Source organism: Sapajus apella, unplaced genomic scaffold (assembly GCF_009761245.1).
Source record: "Sapajus apella isolate SASKATOON/1434 unplaced genomic scaffold, GSC_monkey_1.0 scaffold2, whole genome shotgun sequence".
Classification (NCBI taxonomy): Eukaryota; Metazoa; Chordata; class Mammalia; order Primates; family Cebidae; genus Sapajus; species Sapajus apella.
In genome coordinates this window covers 28,100,101-28,117,933 of record NW_022436942.1, presented here as the reverse complement: position 1 = coordinate 28,117,933, position 17,833 = coordinate 28,100,101, and the positions used below count along the sequence as shown (strand labels likewise).

At 41.8% G+C, this 17,833-nt stretch overlaps 1 protein-coding gene and 1 pseudogene across 2 annotated transcripts in view; both read left to right on the top strand.

Annotated features, from left to right (window-relative positions):
• Positions 1-17,833, top strand: part of CPM (carboxypeptidase M) — a 93,373-nt gene that overhangs the window by 55,035 nt on the left and 20,505 nt on the right. For both annotated transcript variants that reach the window (XM_032295140.1, XM_032295131.1), the window contains 3 exons: positions 10,439-10,611; positions 12,054-12,238; positions 12,964-13,134. In XM_032295140.1, the coding sequence (XP_032151031.1) occupies positions 10,439-10,611; positions 12,054-12,238; positions 12,964-13,134 (529 nt within the window). The remainder of the gene's footprint in view (positions 1-10,438; positions 10,612-12,053; positions 12,239-12,963; positions 13,135-17,833) is intronic.
• LOC116562784 lies at positions 28-423 on the top strand (annotated as a pseudogene).

The following is a 17,833-nucleotide window of genomic DNA, read 5'->3' as shown; positions in this document are numbered from 1 at the left end:
CCCCCCCCCCCCCCCCCCCCCCCCCCCGCCTTGTCACTGATTTCTCTGCCAGGTGACACGTGGCTTCCTTTTCCTACTCCGTGCGGTGTGGTGGCAGGAGGCGTGGCCTCGAGATGCAGAACAAGGCCACAGAGTTCGTGGACCTGTATGTGCGTGTGCCGCCCCGGAAATGCTCTACTAGCAACCGCATCATCAGTGCCAGGGACCATGCATCCATCCAGATGAACGTGGTGGAGGTTGACAAGGTCACAGGCAGGTTTAACAGCCAGTTTAAAACTTAAGCTATCTGCGGGGCCATACGTAGGATGGGTGAGTCAGATGATTCCATTCTCCCGTTGGCCAAGGCTGATGGCATCATCTCAAAGAACTTTCGACTGGAGAGAATGGCGGTTGTGGAGTATTTGTCATAAATAAACAGTGAAACCTAAAAAAAAAATAAAAAGAGTTGTGAAGATAGGTTCATTTGATTGATGCTGAGGGTTCAGGCTAACTCACCTGGCTATATTCAGGAATCCCAAAAGTAAGCTTTGGATAGCAAAATCAACTTAAAATGGCCCATTTTCAGCCAAGTATTGTTACAAAAGAAGTGAGGTTAAACCCACTCCTCATTTTCCATGAACTTGACGTGTTCTCTTATTCTTGCAAAGGTCATTGTTCTACTAGGGGCATAGCTCTTACTGTAGATGTTTTTCTTGTCTCAGTGACCTTCCGTTGTCTCACATGCTTTCTATGCCACAGGCTCACTATGCCACATTAATCAGACTGGCAAGTTGCCTCTTGAAACAGTGCTTTACAAGAAAATAATAACAATAGCTTACATTTATTGAGCACAGACTACAGTAAGTGCTTCGTAGGACTTGTTTCTTTTGATCACCTCTGCAGAAGGCATGTTTATTAGTTCCGTGTACCAAGAAGGGGGTCCAGGTTTGCGCTTGGTCACCAGCTGTGGGGAACCCAGAGCCTGAGCACTGAGCCTTGTCCAGCTATGGACCCACTCCTTTACTCTCTCTTCTCTGTTTTTAAAATGTTCTGTTTCATGGTTTTAGTTATTAAGTATAGGTCTGTGATCTATCTCAATTTCATTTAGATGGATACTAAGTTGTCCCAGCAACATTTAGGGAGAGGATTTGGGCTAGTTGATTATGTAAAAGAGTAGCAAGCCCTTAGAGGGCAACACTGGAATAAATATCTTCCAGTCACCTGCCTGTCCCTGTCTTTCCCCTACTCTTCACTTCTCTCTCCTTGACTGCTGGGAGCTAACAGACAAAGCACTCATGGTGAGCCTTTATCACCTGTGTTTATGCTGTTTTCAGAGCAGCGTGGGAGAAACGTTTCTGGGGTTCTTTCTCATTTTAATAAGACTAGGAGGTGTTTTTCTGGCTCACCCAGGCACACACATTGTTTGCACACATATTGGCATGTTGGATTGAAGCCTCAATTCTAGGTTTAATTTGCACAAGCTCCTAACTGGCATCACTTGACATACTACCGTTTCAACTTTTTTTCTTTTCTTTTTTTAAATTGGAAGGGTTGACTCCAGTGCAGGCTAAATGGGTTTCTCTACCATTCCCTTATGCCACAGATATTCAGATTACCTGAGGATGGGATCCCTGTCTCCTCAGCTTCTCCCACACCTCATTCTGCTCCTGGCTTGCTGTGTAGTAAACTATAACCAATACTCTAAAATCAGAGCTATACTGAAAACTGGGACCATGCCCTGAAACCAGAAGCATCTAACATCCTCAGCCTAAATGTGGATGCAGAAGAGAAGCCTAGGAAAATCTTCTCCAGCCCTCTACACTCTGTTTTGTGCCTGTCTTCTATCCTATATTTTTTAAATTGTGTAGAAAAAAACATACTTCTCTTGGGTAATCTCTAGGTTGGTAAAACATCTCTAATTCCTCTCAAGTGGAAATATTGAAGCAAGGCATGACTGTGTACTTAAAGAATTGGGTGCCCAGGCCAGGCATGGTGCCTCACGCTCATAATCCCATCACTTTGGAAGGTCAAGCTGGGGAGATTGCTTGAGGCCAGGAGTTCAAGACCAGCCTGGGAAACATAGTAAGACCTTGTCTCTAAAAAAAAATTTAAAAATTAGCCGAGTGTGGTGGTGCATACTTGGAGCCCCAGCTACTCAGGAGGCTGAGGTGGAAGGATTACTTGAGCCTGGGAGGTCAAGGCTGCAGTGGGCCGTGATCACACCACACTGTACTTCACCTGGGTTGACAGAGCAAGACCCTGCCTTTAAAAAAAAAAATTTAGTGCTTAGAGTTTTAAGCTAACACTAGTAACACTAAGCAAAGTATAGGTCAGAGCCTGGGTTCAAACCCAGGTTTCCTTGACCTCAGGGTGAATGGTATTAATTACTGTACTGTAGGAGTAACTATTGAATATGTTTGTTAAGTAATTTAACTAAAAAGCAATTATTTTTTATTTGAGAATTGGGGTCTTGCTCTGTAACCCAGGCTAGAATGCATTGGTGTGATCATGGCTCACTGTAACCTCAAACACGTTGGGTCCAAGCAATCCTCCTGCCTCAGCCTCCCATGTAGCTAGGTCTAGAGGTGTGTGCAACCACACCAGGCTAAGTTTTTTATTTTTTGCAGAGAGAGGATCTCACAGTGTTGCCCAGGCTGTTCTCAAACTCCTGGCCTCAAGTGATTTTCCAGCCTTGGCCTCCCAAAGTGTTGGGATTACAGGCTTGAGCCACTGTGTCCAGCCTAAATAGCACTTCTGCTTTTTTGAGGAGGCAGGGGGTAGGAATTTTTCTAAGCTTTCATTTCTTAAAGATCAGTGAATTATTTTTACTATGATAGACTTGATATAGGCTTTTCTAACTGCCCTACAGTTTGATTTTGCCTGCTGCCCAGATAGAGCAGATTTATCAAGACAGGGGAATTGCAAGAGAGAGTTTAATTCATGCACAGCCAGCTGAACAAGGACTCTGAAGTCTTATTACTTAAATCAGTCTCCCCAAAAATTCAGAGACTGGGAGTTGTTAAGGATAATTTGGTGGGTAGGGGGAGGGCAGGGGGGAGTGGTGATTGGTCAGGTCTGAGACGAAATCATAGGGCGTCAAAACTGTCCCTCTGCGCTGCGTCAATTCCTGGGTGGGGGCCGCAAGGCCAGATGAGCCAGTTTATCACTGTGGGTGGCACCAGCAGATCCATCCAGTGTAGGGTCTAAAAATATCTTAGGTTTTACAATACTGATGTTATCCCTCAGAGCAATTGGGAAAGTTTGGAATCTTATGACCTCTGGCTGCATGACATCTATTCCATAATTTCTAATCTTGTGGCTAATTTGTTAGCCCTACATTCAGGAAAGGGCTATTATCATCTTTGTTTCAAAGTTAAACTATGACTGTATTAGTTCAGCCTATGCCCAGGAATGAACAAGGACAACTTGAAGGTTAGAACAAGATGGAGTTGGTTTCATCAGATCTCTTTCATTGCCATAGTTTTCTCACTGTTATAATTTTTGCAAAGGCAGTTTCATTTTTGAACAATTCACATCACATTTAGAATTTTATGATTGTGGCATTGGTTTATAGTTTATTGTATTCCAGAAATACAGGTCGAAAAGAAAAAACATTTCCTCAATAATAGTGGCCATATTAGGCCGAGTGCGGTGGCTCACACCTGTAATCCCAGCACTTTGGGAGGCTGAGGCAGGTGTATCACGAGGTCAGGCGTTTGAGACCAGCCTGGCTAAGATGGTGAAATCCCGTCTCTACTAAAAATACAAAAATTAGCCGGGTACAGTGGTGGGTGCCCGTAATCCCAGCTACTCGGGAGGCTGAGGCAGGAGAATTGCTTGAACCTGGGAGGCAGAGGTTGCAGTGAGCCAACATCACGCCGCTGCATTCTCGTCTGGGCAACAGAACAACAGTCCATCCCCAAAACAATATATATATAGTGGCCACATTTTTCAACCTAAAAATAAAGAGATAAAGGATAAATGATTTTCACACACCTTCTAGGTATAAGAGACAGTTTATGAGATGTAGTTTCCATGTCTAATTGTTTTACTTAGGGGGCATTTTAATGGTTTACACAGACAGTTGGACACAATATCTGAAATTGTGGCCATCCAGGAAAATCTGGGATGTATAGTCAGCATGCAGTAGGGGTTCCCAACTAATCATTAAACCAAAAACACAACATTCAACCTTGTCTTTCTAAATGCCACTTCCCAAGTTCCTTTTCTACCACTATCCCAGGTGATAGCAAAATGTCCTCAGTTATGCTATGTGGCTTTGCGTAATTAAATTCTTTCTTTTTAGGTGTAGGCAGAGCCTACAGGTGAAGTATCTAATTGTTTTCCAGGTGAAGTATCTAATTCATTTTAAGCATGTTTTAAATTCATTAATTTTTGGTGAGGCTGGGCTAGGGTCCTGAGTCCCTGTCATGAGCAGAATTGTTAGCCTGTACCTCTATAAAATTTGTTCACTATTTTAAAATCCTTCAGATAAAATAACTTGATCATTTGTACATCTTCCCTTACCAAGCACCTTAAGTCCTCATGTTTTCAGAAAGTTCTTCATCAGAATAGTCTTGATCTTATAATGAACTGTGAACCATAGTTTATTAGCAATTATTTATTGAATACAGGATATACCAGGAGCCGGACAAGCTGTACCAAGAACATAGGGATACAGAGAAAAACCATGAGGATCCCTGACTTCAGGGCTTCAGTGGTAGAACTGGGGAAGCAGGGGTCAGTCAGGATCAGCCAAGTGATTGTCACATGTGTGCATTAAATAGCACAGGTGTCATGGTGAACCCAGACTTGGGAGGCCAAGAAAAGTATGCTAGATAAATGTCATGTTTAGACTGATATTTGAAGAAGAAGAATTAACTGGCAGGTCCGACAAATGACTTATATCTGTGACACACACACCACTGTGGAGCCCCACAGCCCAGTGATGTTCCCCCAAGAAGCTGCATCACAGGGTAGCATTGCAAAAACAGATTCCATCGTTAGGATAGCTGAATTCTCTCTCTCTCTCTCTCTCTCTCTCTCTCTCTCTCTCTCGCTCGCTCTCTCTCTCTCTCTCCCTCTCTCTCTCTCTCTCTCTTTCACACACACACACACACACACACACACACACACACACCACACACCACACACACACCACTGCCCTGGTTGTGGATTTTCCTGCAAAATATTTTTTTGTATTTTTTATAAACATTCTGTGAAGAACTAGAACACTCATTTTTATCTGTGTGGCAAATTCCAACTTGACTGAATTGAACTACAGCTGATAGAGAATACATTTTCTGCTTTCTGGGTCATTGCCAGTTTAACCACCAGATGGAGGAGATGGAGTAAGAGGCTCCAGAGGCCCGTGTGTCCATCAGGCCCCAGGCTCTTCATGAGGGCTTCTCCCTTAAGTCTGTGCTCTCACAGGAAGGAAGCCAGCATGCTGGGTGAAAGGCCGCCTGGGCTTTTGGAGACTTTTTTGACCACATTCTTCTTTTAAAATTTGGACTCTCCAAGGTTTCCTGTCAAAGACTTAATTTTCAGCAAAGTAAGGTTTATACATAAAACATGAATGAGTGTTTGAGACATTTATACTAAGGTTGGGAAGAATTAATTTGAATGATATTTGGCATAAATCTGCTGTTACAGAGGCAGCAAAAGATGGCACAAAAAGAAAGGAGGATTTTGTTTGACTGCTTCTGAAATTCCATCTGTTTACCTCAGCATTTAAAGAATTATCTGATCCTTAGTTGGTTCTTTATCGTATTTTCAAGGTTTTTATTTACCCCTGCAGTTAGGAACTTGTGATTTTTTGTGGAATATTGAGACACACAGAAAATACCTTGGTTACATACTTGTTTCCCTGAAAGAATCATGATTTTATTATTTTTATAAAAATGACACAGGTTTTCTTTAATTTGAAAAGAATTAGAGGAAATAAAAATCATTCAGAATACTCTACCCAGAAATAGCCATCATGAATATCTGCCAGATATCACTCTAGACATTTATATATTTCTGTAGTAAGAGAATGAGTGGAATTAAAAAAATATAAAATAAAATGTGTCATATGTTACATGAAATTTGATTTTATTTGAATTAACAGAAGAATAAAACTGAAGTGAAACTAAAATAATTGGTGAACTTGATACTTTCTCAAAATAAATTGATTATCAGATTTTTCTAAAGTTAAGAAAAAAGATTATGAAAAACTTTGAAATTATAGTCATTTTATAAGTATATATATTTTTAACTTTTGATAGTATTTTATGATCCCTTACTATGAAAAGTGAAGTAGTTAACACTTTGAAAATTTCTCCCTCAACATTTTTTTTTTTTTTTTGAGGCAGAGTCCTGCTCTGTTGCCCAGGCTGGAGTGCAATGGAACAATCTGGGCTCACTGCAACCTCCACCTCCCAGGTTCAAGCAATTCCCCTGCCTCAGCCTCCTAAGTAGCTGGGACTACAGGTACCTGCAACCATGCCTGGCTAATTTTTGTATTTTTAGTAGACACTGGGTTTCAGCATGTTGGCAAGGCTGGTTTCAAACTCCTGACCTCAGGTGATCTGCCCACCTCGGCCTCCCAAAGTTCTGGGATTACAGACGTGAGCCACCGTGCCTGGCCTCAATTTTCATATTTGGTTCTGTACCCATACCCAAGATTGCTTAATGTAATTCTGTATCTAACAGAATACCAACTCAACCTAGCCTCCTAATCATGGCTTGTTTCCGCTTCCTTTTCACTTTCCTTCAGTTGGATGAATTTCATTTCCAACTTACATCTTGACTGCATGCTGGAGAATGTATGGTTCAGATAGCCAAGAGAGAAATTCACATTTAAAGTCACACGGGAATTCTGATATCACGTCCTCTCTGTTCTTGACTTGGGTCTCAGATAGGCCAGAGATTTTTACCAGTTGAACCACACTGTGGCCCCTAACCAGCACTGAGACATTTGACAAACTGCAGGACTCCTGGTCACTTCCTCCTCACCTTCCTGTACCTATTTCTCCCCAAACCCATCTGTGAAAGCTCCTTAAACCAATTACCCTTTTCACATTTTTTTTTTCTGAGATGCAGTCTCACTGTCACCCAAGCTGGAGTACAGCAGTGCAATCTCAGCTCACTGCAACCTCTGCCTCCCAGGTTCAAGTAATTCTTGTTCCTCAGCTTCCTGAGTAGCCAGGATTACAGGTGGACACCACCACGCCCAGCCAATTTTTGTATTTTTTTTTTTTTTGAGACAGAGTCTCACTCTGTCACCAGGCGCCAGGCTGGAGTGCAGTGGCACGATCTCAGCTCACTGCAACCTCTGCCTCCCAGGTTCAAGCAATTCTCCTGCCTCAGACTCCCGAGTAGCTGGGACTACAGGCACACGCCACCACACCCAGCTAATTTTTGTGTTTTTAGTAGAGACAGTTTTTCACCATGTTGTCCAGGCTGGTCTCGAACTCCTTACCTCAGGTGATCCAGCCACCTCAGCCTCCCAAAGTGCTGTGATTACAGGCGTGAGCCATCATGCCTGTCCCCTTTTCACATTGAAAGTTACAGTCACAGTTTTAAGTTACCAGCTCCTCCCCACTGGCTTTAGTGCAGGTCATAAGTAGCTTGTTGATGTTACTTCCTAAGGTGCTTGAGTTTAAGAACCTATTATATCTTACAATTGGAACCCAGCATGGGGCATGAGTGACTTTTTTTCTTATTAGCTTGTAAGGGCTTTTTCCCGTGACAATTTGGACTGTCAAAAATCTGGCAGGGCCCACTGGCTCACACCTGTCATCCCAGCACTTTGGGAGGCCGAGGCTGGCAGATCACCTGAGGTCAGGAGTTCGAGACCAGCCTGGCCAGCATGGTGAAATCCCATCTCTACTAAAAATATAAAAATGAGCCGGGCATGTGGTGGGCACTTGTAATCTCAGCTACTCGGGAGGGTGAGGCAGGAGAATTGCTTGAACCAGAGAGACAGAGGTTGCAGTGAGCTGACACGGTGCTACTGCACTCCAGACAGGGTGACAGAGTGAGACTCTGCCTCAAAATTTTAAAAAATCAAGGTAGTAGAAGAGAAAGATAAAAAGCGAGTATGAAAAATAGTTGAAGTCAGAATTGGATATCAGTAACTCTAAATTTTATGGTTCTCTATGAAACTGTAATTCATACATCCCAAAATCTCTTTCTTTTCTCTTTTATTTATTTATTTATTTTGAGATGGAGTCTCACTCTGTCACCCATGCTGGAATGCAGTGGTGCGATCTCAGATCACTGCTGCCTCAACCTCCTGGGAAGTGCAAGTGATCCTCCCACCTCAGCCTCCTGAGTAGCTGGGGCCACAGGTGCGCACCACCATGCCTGGCTAATTTTTTATTTTATGTAAAGATGGCATCTCCCTACATTGCCCAGGCTGGTTTTTGAACTCCTGGGCTCCAGTGAGCCACCTGCCTTTGCCTCCAAAAGTGCTGGCTGGGATTACAGGCATGAGCCACTGCCCCAGCCCCAAATTTTCTTATTCCCAATTTTAATTACTCTCTCTTCATTAGGATAATAAGGTTTTTTTTTAATGTGGTCTCTTTATGTGCCAGTGAGGGAATCAAGTGAGGAGTTATCATCCAAGGATCACTTGTCCTTTGTCACAATGTTTAAGTCCTACAGTCAGTCTTGACTGGAAATTCTTCTGAGGCTCCAAGAATGTCCCTGCAGCACTCTCCTGATTTACTTACCTGCTGCCCTGAGTTCTCCTTTACTAACCCTCAACAACATCTGCCCTTCTGAAGCGGATTCCTTGAACCTAGAATGACAGGGAGAACTCGATGTAGTCTAAACAGAAAGGCTGAAATGTACATTATTTTTTTTCAATAAGAAAAATAAGGAATCTCTCTCCTGGGGAGGAATTATAAAGCAAGATCTCTCACAGGCCTTCAGTTTCCCTGTCCTTATTGATATGTAAGCTAATTTTAGGTGGATATGCTGGTTTTTAACATTTTAATAGTCATGCTTTTGTTTAATGTATATGAGAAATATATATCTAGAAAAGTAGAAATGATATAAAGTTTCATTTTAAGGTAGGCAAAAAGTGAACCAGTAATCCCAGCACTTTGGGAGGCTAAGGTGGATGGATAAGATCAGATCAACACCATCCTGGCCAACATGGTGAAACCCCATCTCTACTAAAAATACAAAAATTAGCTGGGCATGGTGGCACATGCCTGTAGTCCCAGCTACTCAGGAGGCTGAGACAGGAGAATCGCTTGATCCCAGGAGGCAGAGTTTGCAGGGAGCCAAGATCACACCACTGCACTGCAGCCTGGGACAGAGTAAGACTTTTTTTTTTTAAAAAAATGCATAGTAAAACATAGTATATGGATAATATGCAGGTATGGGAAAGAATTATGAGGATGATATACAAATGACTAAAGTTTTAGAAACATGAGAATTGTGGAAATCAGGAATACATAGATATGACTAAAATTGCACAGATGTACAATAGGAGAACCAGGAAATAGGCAAATTAAAAATCTGAAACCTATTTAAATTATGCTTGTTACAAACTTGGATTTTTCCCTATTAAAATCTGTAGTCTGATATAATAGTGCATATCTGTAGTCCCAGCTACTTGGGATGCTATGGTGGGGGGATCACTCGAGCTCAGGAGTTAGCAGCCAGCCTGAGCAACACAGTGAGACCCTGTCTTTAAAAAAAAATCTGCAATGCAATGGTTCTGTTATCCACCATTACATACATGAGAAGCTTCATATGCACCATGCATTCTCATGGAAATACATGATTCCTGTGCTTTTCTGTAACGCCACCTCTTTCTCTACCACTCCAGAGGATACACTGGAAGGCAAGCAAATGAAAAATGTTATAATAGGAAGCATTATTCCAGCTGAGCACAGTGGCTCAATGCTGTAATCCCAGCACTTTGGGAGGCCAAGGCAGGTGGATCACTTGAGGTCAGGAATTTGAGATCAGCCTGGCCAACATAGTGAAACCCTATCTCTTCTAAAAATACGAAAATTACCTGGGTGTGGTGGCACATGCCTGTAATCCCCGCTATTCAGGAAGCTGAGGCAGGAGAATCATTTGAACCCAGGAGGCAGAGGTTGCAGTGAGCCAAGATCGTGCCACTGTCTCCAGCCTGGGCAACTGAGACTGTCTTAAAAAAAAAAGAAGAAGAAGAAGACGCATTATTACTACATGAATTCATTTTTGCAATGTGTAAACTATTTACAAATAGGTACTTTAATTCTTAATAACCGTTTCAGCACACCCCATGACTGATCGCCACCTGATTGCACTTGTCACGGCATAAGCGTGCCTGAGAAACAGTGGTCTTACAAACTAGTTTGAGTCTGAGATGTCATTTGTGCAGACCCCTGTTGGGGAATTTGCACAGTAGGGACTGCTTTCCTTGTTGCCTCTGACCTGATAATGTCCTCTTTTCTCTGTACACATACAGACTGTTGGGCGGGAACTGCTGCTCCATCTGATCAACCACCTCGTAACCAGTGATGGCAAAGACCCTGAAATCACAAATCTGATCAATAGTACCCGGATACACATCATGCCTTCCATGAACCCAGATGGATTTGAAGCTGTCAAAAAGCCTGACTGTTATTACAGCATCGGAAGGTAAAGTGGGGCTGGCCTATCTTTATTTCAAAACGAAACAACACAACACAAAAGCTCCCGCCAGGCACCTGTTGGCCTTGGCAAGAGGAGTGTGTCCTGGTGACAGCCCTCAGAGCCAGTGTCCTGTCACTGACATGCCAAAGCTCAAGGCTCCTAGGGCTGTGACCAGCTTTCAGGATGAAATGCGACTCAGGCTACTTTGCACAGGTGCCCACCCAGCCTCTCCATCTTCACTTGCCACTCCCTCGCCCTCCCCTGCCTCCGCCCCTCTGTCCCTCCTTCCTGTCCCGGAACTACCGGTGCTTTCTCACCTCAGTGTTTTACACACACCATTTCCTCCCACTGCCTAAATAGCATTTCCTCCGAGACTCTTTCTCCCCGACCTGTCGTGCACTAGATGCCCTGGTAAACTCTCAAACCACCTGGAACTTTACTTTCAGAGCACAACTTTTAATATCTAATTTCTTGCTTCATGTCTGTCTCCCCACTACACTGCAGGCTACCTGAAGGTAGGAATCCTGTCCATTATGTTCATCGTTGTTAGATCCCCAGTGCCTGACAGAGTACCGAGGCCCTTGGTAATGACTGGCTGATTTATTAAGCCAATAGTCCAAGAACTAACCATAACCAAGACCAGGTCTTGAAGGAGCTCTGATTTAAACAGTTTAGTTTGTTTAAATTCCAAACCTTTGGAGGTTTAGAATTTCTCAGATGTTTAATATACATTTATATTTATGCAATTTATAAATCTGTGTGCTTTACCAAAGCTGAACAAAATCTCACCACTTCATTCCCTCCAATTTTAAGTTATTCTAGCATATCCAAACATGGCCATTCCACTTTTCACAAATGCATGTGTATAAAGTAATGTGTTTACTGTTTCTGTTATCAGTTGCTACATAACAAACCACCCCAAAATTAGTGAATTAAAGCAACAGCCTTTTTATTTACTATTGATTCTGTAAGTCAGGAATTTGTGCAGGGCAGAGCAGGGATGGCTACTCCCCCAGACCACAGGTCTGGGGCTCAGCTCTGGTCTTTCTGAGACAATTGACCTGAAGCCGTGTGTTTGGAGTCTCAGCTCTGGCTGTCACCTGGGCTCCTCGTTTCTCCACATGGACTCTCCACGTGGCTACCATAGGGGTCTCAGAGTCCTAAAAGGGAGAATCTAAGAGCAGAAGTCCCAAAATATAAACACTTATAAAACCTCTGCCTGAATCACAATAGCTAGTGTCTCGTTAGCGAGAGCACATCATGAGGGAGGGGATGCCATGGGGTGTGAGTGCCAAGTGTGGGTCATGGCAGGACACCAGGGCAGCCATCGCCACACCCACACTCACATTTGGAAAGACACCTGGAGCCTAAAGCATAGGGCCGGATGCTGTAAGAATCCACTCCCTCATGCCCTATCAATAAGCCCTCAAATATTCTTTCTTTTAAAGGGAAAATTACAACCAGTATGACTTGAATCGAAATTTCCCCGATGCTTTTGAATATAATAATGTCTCAAGGCAGCCTGAAACTGAGGCAGTCATGAAGTGGCTGAACACGGAGACGTTTGTCCTCTCTGCAAACCTCCACGGTGGTGCCCTTGTGGCCAGTTACCCATTTGATAATGGTGTTCAAGGTAAGCAGGTGCGGGCCCGGTTCTAGCTTCGTAAGTCCAGAGTGGGACTGAAAACTCTCTCTCTCTGCATGGGGATGAACTCTCCCTTCCCCACTCAACTTCTCCAACAGGGTGAAAAGAGCTTCCTGTTCCCAACCCTAGCCATCCTTCTTGTGATTCTTCAACAGCAGATGGGCAGTGTGGCTGAACTGACAACCCACAGTGGACATGCATCAGTGAAATAATGAAATTTAGATTCTAGAAAATAGGATCTAAACAGTCAGATTGATTCTCTGACAAGAGACAACATGGCTAAAATAACATAAAAGTGGAACAACTCACGCTTTTTTGCTAATCATGTGAACAATAATTGTTGACTCTTCTTAAAACTCTGTAATATGAGGACCCAAAATATTATAATAACTTTATTTCATCCCTCTGATACCTAAGGAAACTGTCCTTTCCTCCAGAAATTAGCAAGAGTAATTGAGAGAACATTGAATTTTTAAGTTGATTTAGGAGTTTGGATTTGTATCTGACTTACTTGGGGGCCATCACCTTGCATATGTTTATTATAAAGTAGAAAGAAGAATAGAGGAAGCATTCATGGAGGTGGATGGAGGATTTCTCTCTAGGGAAATTGGAGCATCTGTGTGTTATGTGATTATGTATTTGCTAATGTGGTATTTGTGTTTCCTCTTACTCTAAAGTCAGTTTAAAGGTCTTGGCTCATCTTTTAAATGCAGCAACTGGGGCATTATACTCCCGAAGCTTAACTCCTGATGATGATGTTTTTCAATATCTTGCACATACCTATGCTTCAAGAAATCCCAACATGAAGAAAGGAGATGAGTGTAAAAGCAAAATGAACTTTCCGAATGGTGTTACAAATGGCTATTCTTGGTATCCACTCCAAGGTGAGTTTCTCTTCATTTCTCTCATTCTTTTTTTTTTTTTTTTTTTTTTGTGTGTAAGATGGAGTCTCGCTCTGTCACCCATTCACCCTTTGCCTTCACCCAGAAGTGCTGCTGGTTTATTTTGATCCAGCAGTCGTTAAAACAACTTTAGGTACAATAGGCCCTTCATTGTGTCCTTATCAGCTAGTATCATAGGAGTAGTGGAGGTGACTGATGGTTTGAGAGGTGCTCAGACATGTTCCTTATACCAAGGGCCTCCCTCATTCATTCAGATACTTATTCTGCATCTTCCTACTGTGAGCCAGGAACTGTACCAAGAAAGATGAACAAGACACACAGCTCACCCTGGAGTTGAATAGGGGAGACGGACATGCAAATAAGTAATTGTGATAGCAGTGTAATTAGAATAACAACAGATTTAGAAAAGGCGCAGTGTACCCCAAGGGTGTACAAAGCCAGAACACAGTAGGGAGTAGTGAAGACTTTGGAGAAATGTAATGCTGACATGCCATCTAACAGGGACAGCTGCTACTAGATCTAGCTAATTATTGTCATGCAACCATGGGGAACCAATACTGCCAGATCCTGCAGTTTGTAAAAAGAAGCTGGATTTGTACATGAAGTACCATGGTTTTAAAGCCATTTTGCAGGCTCAACAAAGGAGCTCTTCAGACAGGATACAGCGGGAGGAAGGCCCCCAGTTCTCCATCAGAATAAGATGGCCACGTAAGGGACAGGATGAGATTGCAATGTAGGCAACATGGAAGGAGAAGTATTCTTTTTTTTTTTTTTTTTTTTTTTTTTTTTGAGCTGGAGTATCGCTCTGTCACCCAGGCTGGAGTGTATGCATTGCAGTGGTGCGACCTCAGCTCACCACACACTCTGCCTCCTGGGTTCTAACGATTCTCCTGCCTCAGCCTCCCTAGTAGCTGGGACTACAGGCATGCACCACCATGCCTGTAGTTTTGTTTCTTTTTTTTTTTTTTTTTGTGTGTGTGTTTTTAGTAGTGACAGAGTTTCACTGTCTTAGGCAGAATGGTTTTAATCTCCTGATCTTGTGATCCATAGCCTCGGCCTCCCAAAATGCTGCCATTACAGGTGTGAGCCACCGCGCCCAGCCCAGAGATATTATTATTAGAGGGAATAATAGAAACCTGGGGTAGGAGGGACCTAGGGTGGAAGGACAGGAGGGGAGATGGTAGACTGGAACTGGATTTCCAGCCTCAGGACAAAACATTCCCTTCTAGACTGGTTAGCCTGACCGCACCAACAGCAAGCTGCAGCGTGCATTTCTGCATGCAGGCCACTTCCAAAGGTGCCTTCCCTAATGGTCACTTTGGTTGCACAAGCTTTCAGGTAATCTTGTACAAGCTGGTATTTTTGCGCTGGGGCGGCTTTCTGTCAGTTTTCCAGGGAACATAAATAAGCATAGACCACAACTGACAGGCAGCAGGTCTGGGCAGCATCCAGACCTCTCTCGTGTCCAAGATACAGCCTCCTCCCCTACCTTAGGGCTCCTGCATAGTCTCTGCTTTCCACAATTTGTAGCTAAGAAAGGGCCTGTCCCATCCAGTGGCAGAGCTGTCCTCCATGTTCACTGTCTTAACTTTCAAGGCAAATCCCTATGTGTAAGAGATTAGCTGGGAACAGTTGCTGCTGGGAATTGTTCCCCAGTGTGCCTGTGTGTGAGCTGTGTATTCTTCTCAGACGAAAACAGGTGAAGCCAGCGGCCTTGAGGAGCCCAGAAGAATGTGTTCTAGCCCGGCCTGGAGGTTTTGTTGGCCAGGCCTGACCCGCCTTATCCAGAACTGCTTTCTCCATGCTTGGCATTCTCAATCCTGGCTACTTTGCTAGGGATCCATAATGCCACCTGTTTTGCTATTTAAATTTTTTCTACCTGAGTCACGTCTAGCCATGGGGTTTGTCTTGTTTTCCTTCCTCTCTTCTTTTTCCTTCTACGATTTTTTGGCGAAAATGAGGTCAGAGAAATGTAAAACCTGCAAGGTAAGGAAATAGAAAGGACAGAGAAAGTCTTCCTGACTGGAATCTGGGCCTACATAGATATTACTTAATATTTAGATAATATTTTTATATAACATTTTGACCACTTTCTTACCATTCATATTTTTCTTTTTTAAATTATACTTTATGTTCTGGGGTACATGTGCAGAACTTGCAGGTTCGTTACATAGGTATACACGTGCCATGGTGGCATGCTGCATTGATCCCCCCATCGCCTACATTAGGTATTTCTCCTAACGCTATCCCTCCCTATCCCCCCACCCCCTGCAATCCCTACCCTAGCCCCCTACCCCACAGCATGCCCCAGTGTGTGATGTTCCCCCCATGTGTGTCCATGTGTTCTCATTGTTCAACACCCACTTATGAGTGAGAACATGTGGAGTTAGTTCTCTGATCTTGGGTTAGTTTGCTGAGAATGATGGTTTACAGCTTCATCCATGTCCCTGCAAAGAACATGAACTCATCCTTTTCTATGGCTGCATAGTATTCCAAGGCGTTTATGTGTCACATTTTCTTTATCCAGTCTACCATTGATGGGCATTTGGGTTGGTTCCAAGTCTTTGCTATTATAAACAGTGCTGCAATGAACACACGTATACATGTGGCTTTATAATAGAATGATTTATAATACTTTGGGTATATACCCAGTAATGAGATTGCTGGGTCAATGGTATTTCTAGTTCCAGATCCTTGAGGAATTGCCACACTGCCTTCCACAATGGTTGAACTAATCTACACTCCCACCAACAGTGTAAAAGTGTTCCTGTTTCTCCACATCTTCTCCAGTATCTGTTGTCTCCCAGTTTTTTACTGATAGCTATTCTAACTGGTATGAGATGGTATCTCAATGTAGTTTTGATTTGCATTTCTCTAATGACCAATGATGATGAGTTTTTTTTCATATGTTTGTTGGCTGCACAGATGTCTTCTGCTGAAAAGTGTCTGTTCATATTTTTGACCCACTTTTTGATGGGGTCGTTTGTTTCTTGTAAATTTGTTTCAGTTCTTCGTAGGTTATGGATACTAGCCCTTGGTCAGACGGGTAGATTGCAAAAATTTTTCCCATTCTGTTGGTTGCCAGTTCACTCTAGTGATAGTTTCTTTTGCTATGCAGAAGCTTTTAAGTTTCATTAGATCCCATTTGTCTATTTTGGCTTTTATTGCCATTGCTTTTGGTGTTTTAGTCATGAAGTCCTTGCCTATGCCTATGTCCTGAATGGTATTGTCTAGGTTTTCTATATATCTATGTATATGTACACATATATTATGTACATTTATATATGTATATATATAGTATGTATAAGTATATATACATATATATGTACATATATCTATGTATATGCATAGATATCTATGTATATTTATGTATCTATAGATACATATATGATGTACCTGTATTATATATAACTATACTATATGAATATATAATGTATATATGTAAATATACATGCCATAGTATATATGATATATACACATATAGTATGTATATTATGTATATATACTATATAAGATACATATATATAATATATACATACATACTTAGAAAAAGAATACTAAAATTATTATAAATTATTGCTAAATTAGATATAAATCTGACAAATGTCCTACAGGGTGATAAACCCTAACTTTTGGTGCTATCTTTACAGAGCAGAAATCATTTTTGTCTCTGCAGGACAGAAATTATATCTCTATTGGACAAAAATATTAACATCTTGCCAATTTTCTACAAGCTAATATCTGAATTTACAGTTGTAAAATATGCAAATCACTAATAACAAGTCAGGATTCAGCTCACCTTAGATGGGCTAGTTAGGCAATGCCCTCACATGAAAACAAATTATGCTGGTTATTCTGGCCATTAGTTAAAATCATAGTACACCTTCCAAGTTTTGGTAAATTTTTTTCTGACCAAAGGTCATCCCAATTTACAGTCCTCACCATATGTGAAAGGGACTGTTTGGCCCCTCATGATTACTATTATCTCTTTTAAAAATGTTTGCCAGTTTCATAGATAAAGATGAAATCTCATAATTTTAAGTTTTAGTATTAACTGACATGTCTCTCATAGTCTTATTGAACATTTATTGTTCTTTTTAAAAAAAAGTCTATTAATCTCTATTGCTTATTTTTCTAGCGGTGTATTAGTCTTTTCTCTCTTGATGTTTTTTGATATATTCCTACCAAGTTTATTCTTAAATTATGTATTAATTTATATTTTCTTCCATTTTTATTTCTTTGGTATTTTTATTTTTTCATTTACTTTTCCTTCTTACATCTCATTTTTTCAATAATTTTTAGAGCAGTTTGAGGTTTGCAGAAAGATTGAACAGAAAGTATAGAGTTCCCATATACCCTTTTCCTGCCCCACCCACACACACAGTTTCCCCCATTATTAACATCTGGCATTAGTGTGGTGTATCTGTTCCAATTGATGAGCCAATGCTGATACATTACTATCAACTAAACTCATAGTTCACATTACATAGGCTATGAGGTTTTTTAATAGAAAAACTAGCTGATTTTATTATTATCAATGTCAAACAAGTCTTTAAATCAACTAAAATGTATTTAATTAAGCATAAAGTTACTTTCACATTTGTCTACAACCACAGTAAATACAGTTCTTGGCATAAAGACACAGACTTTAGAATTTAGAGCTTCCCCACCTGCAAGATTA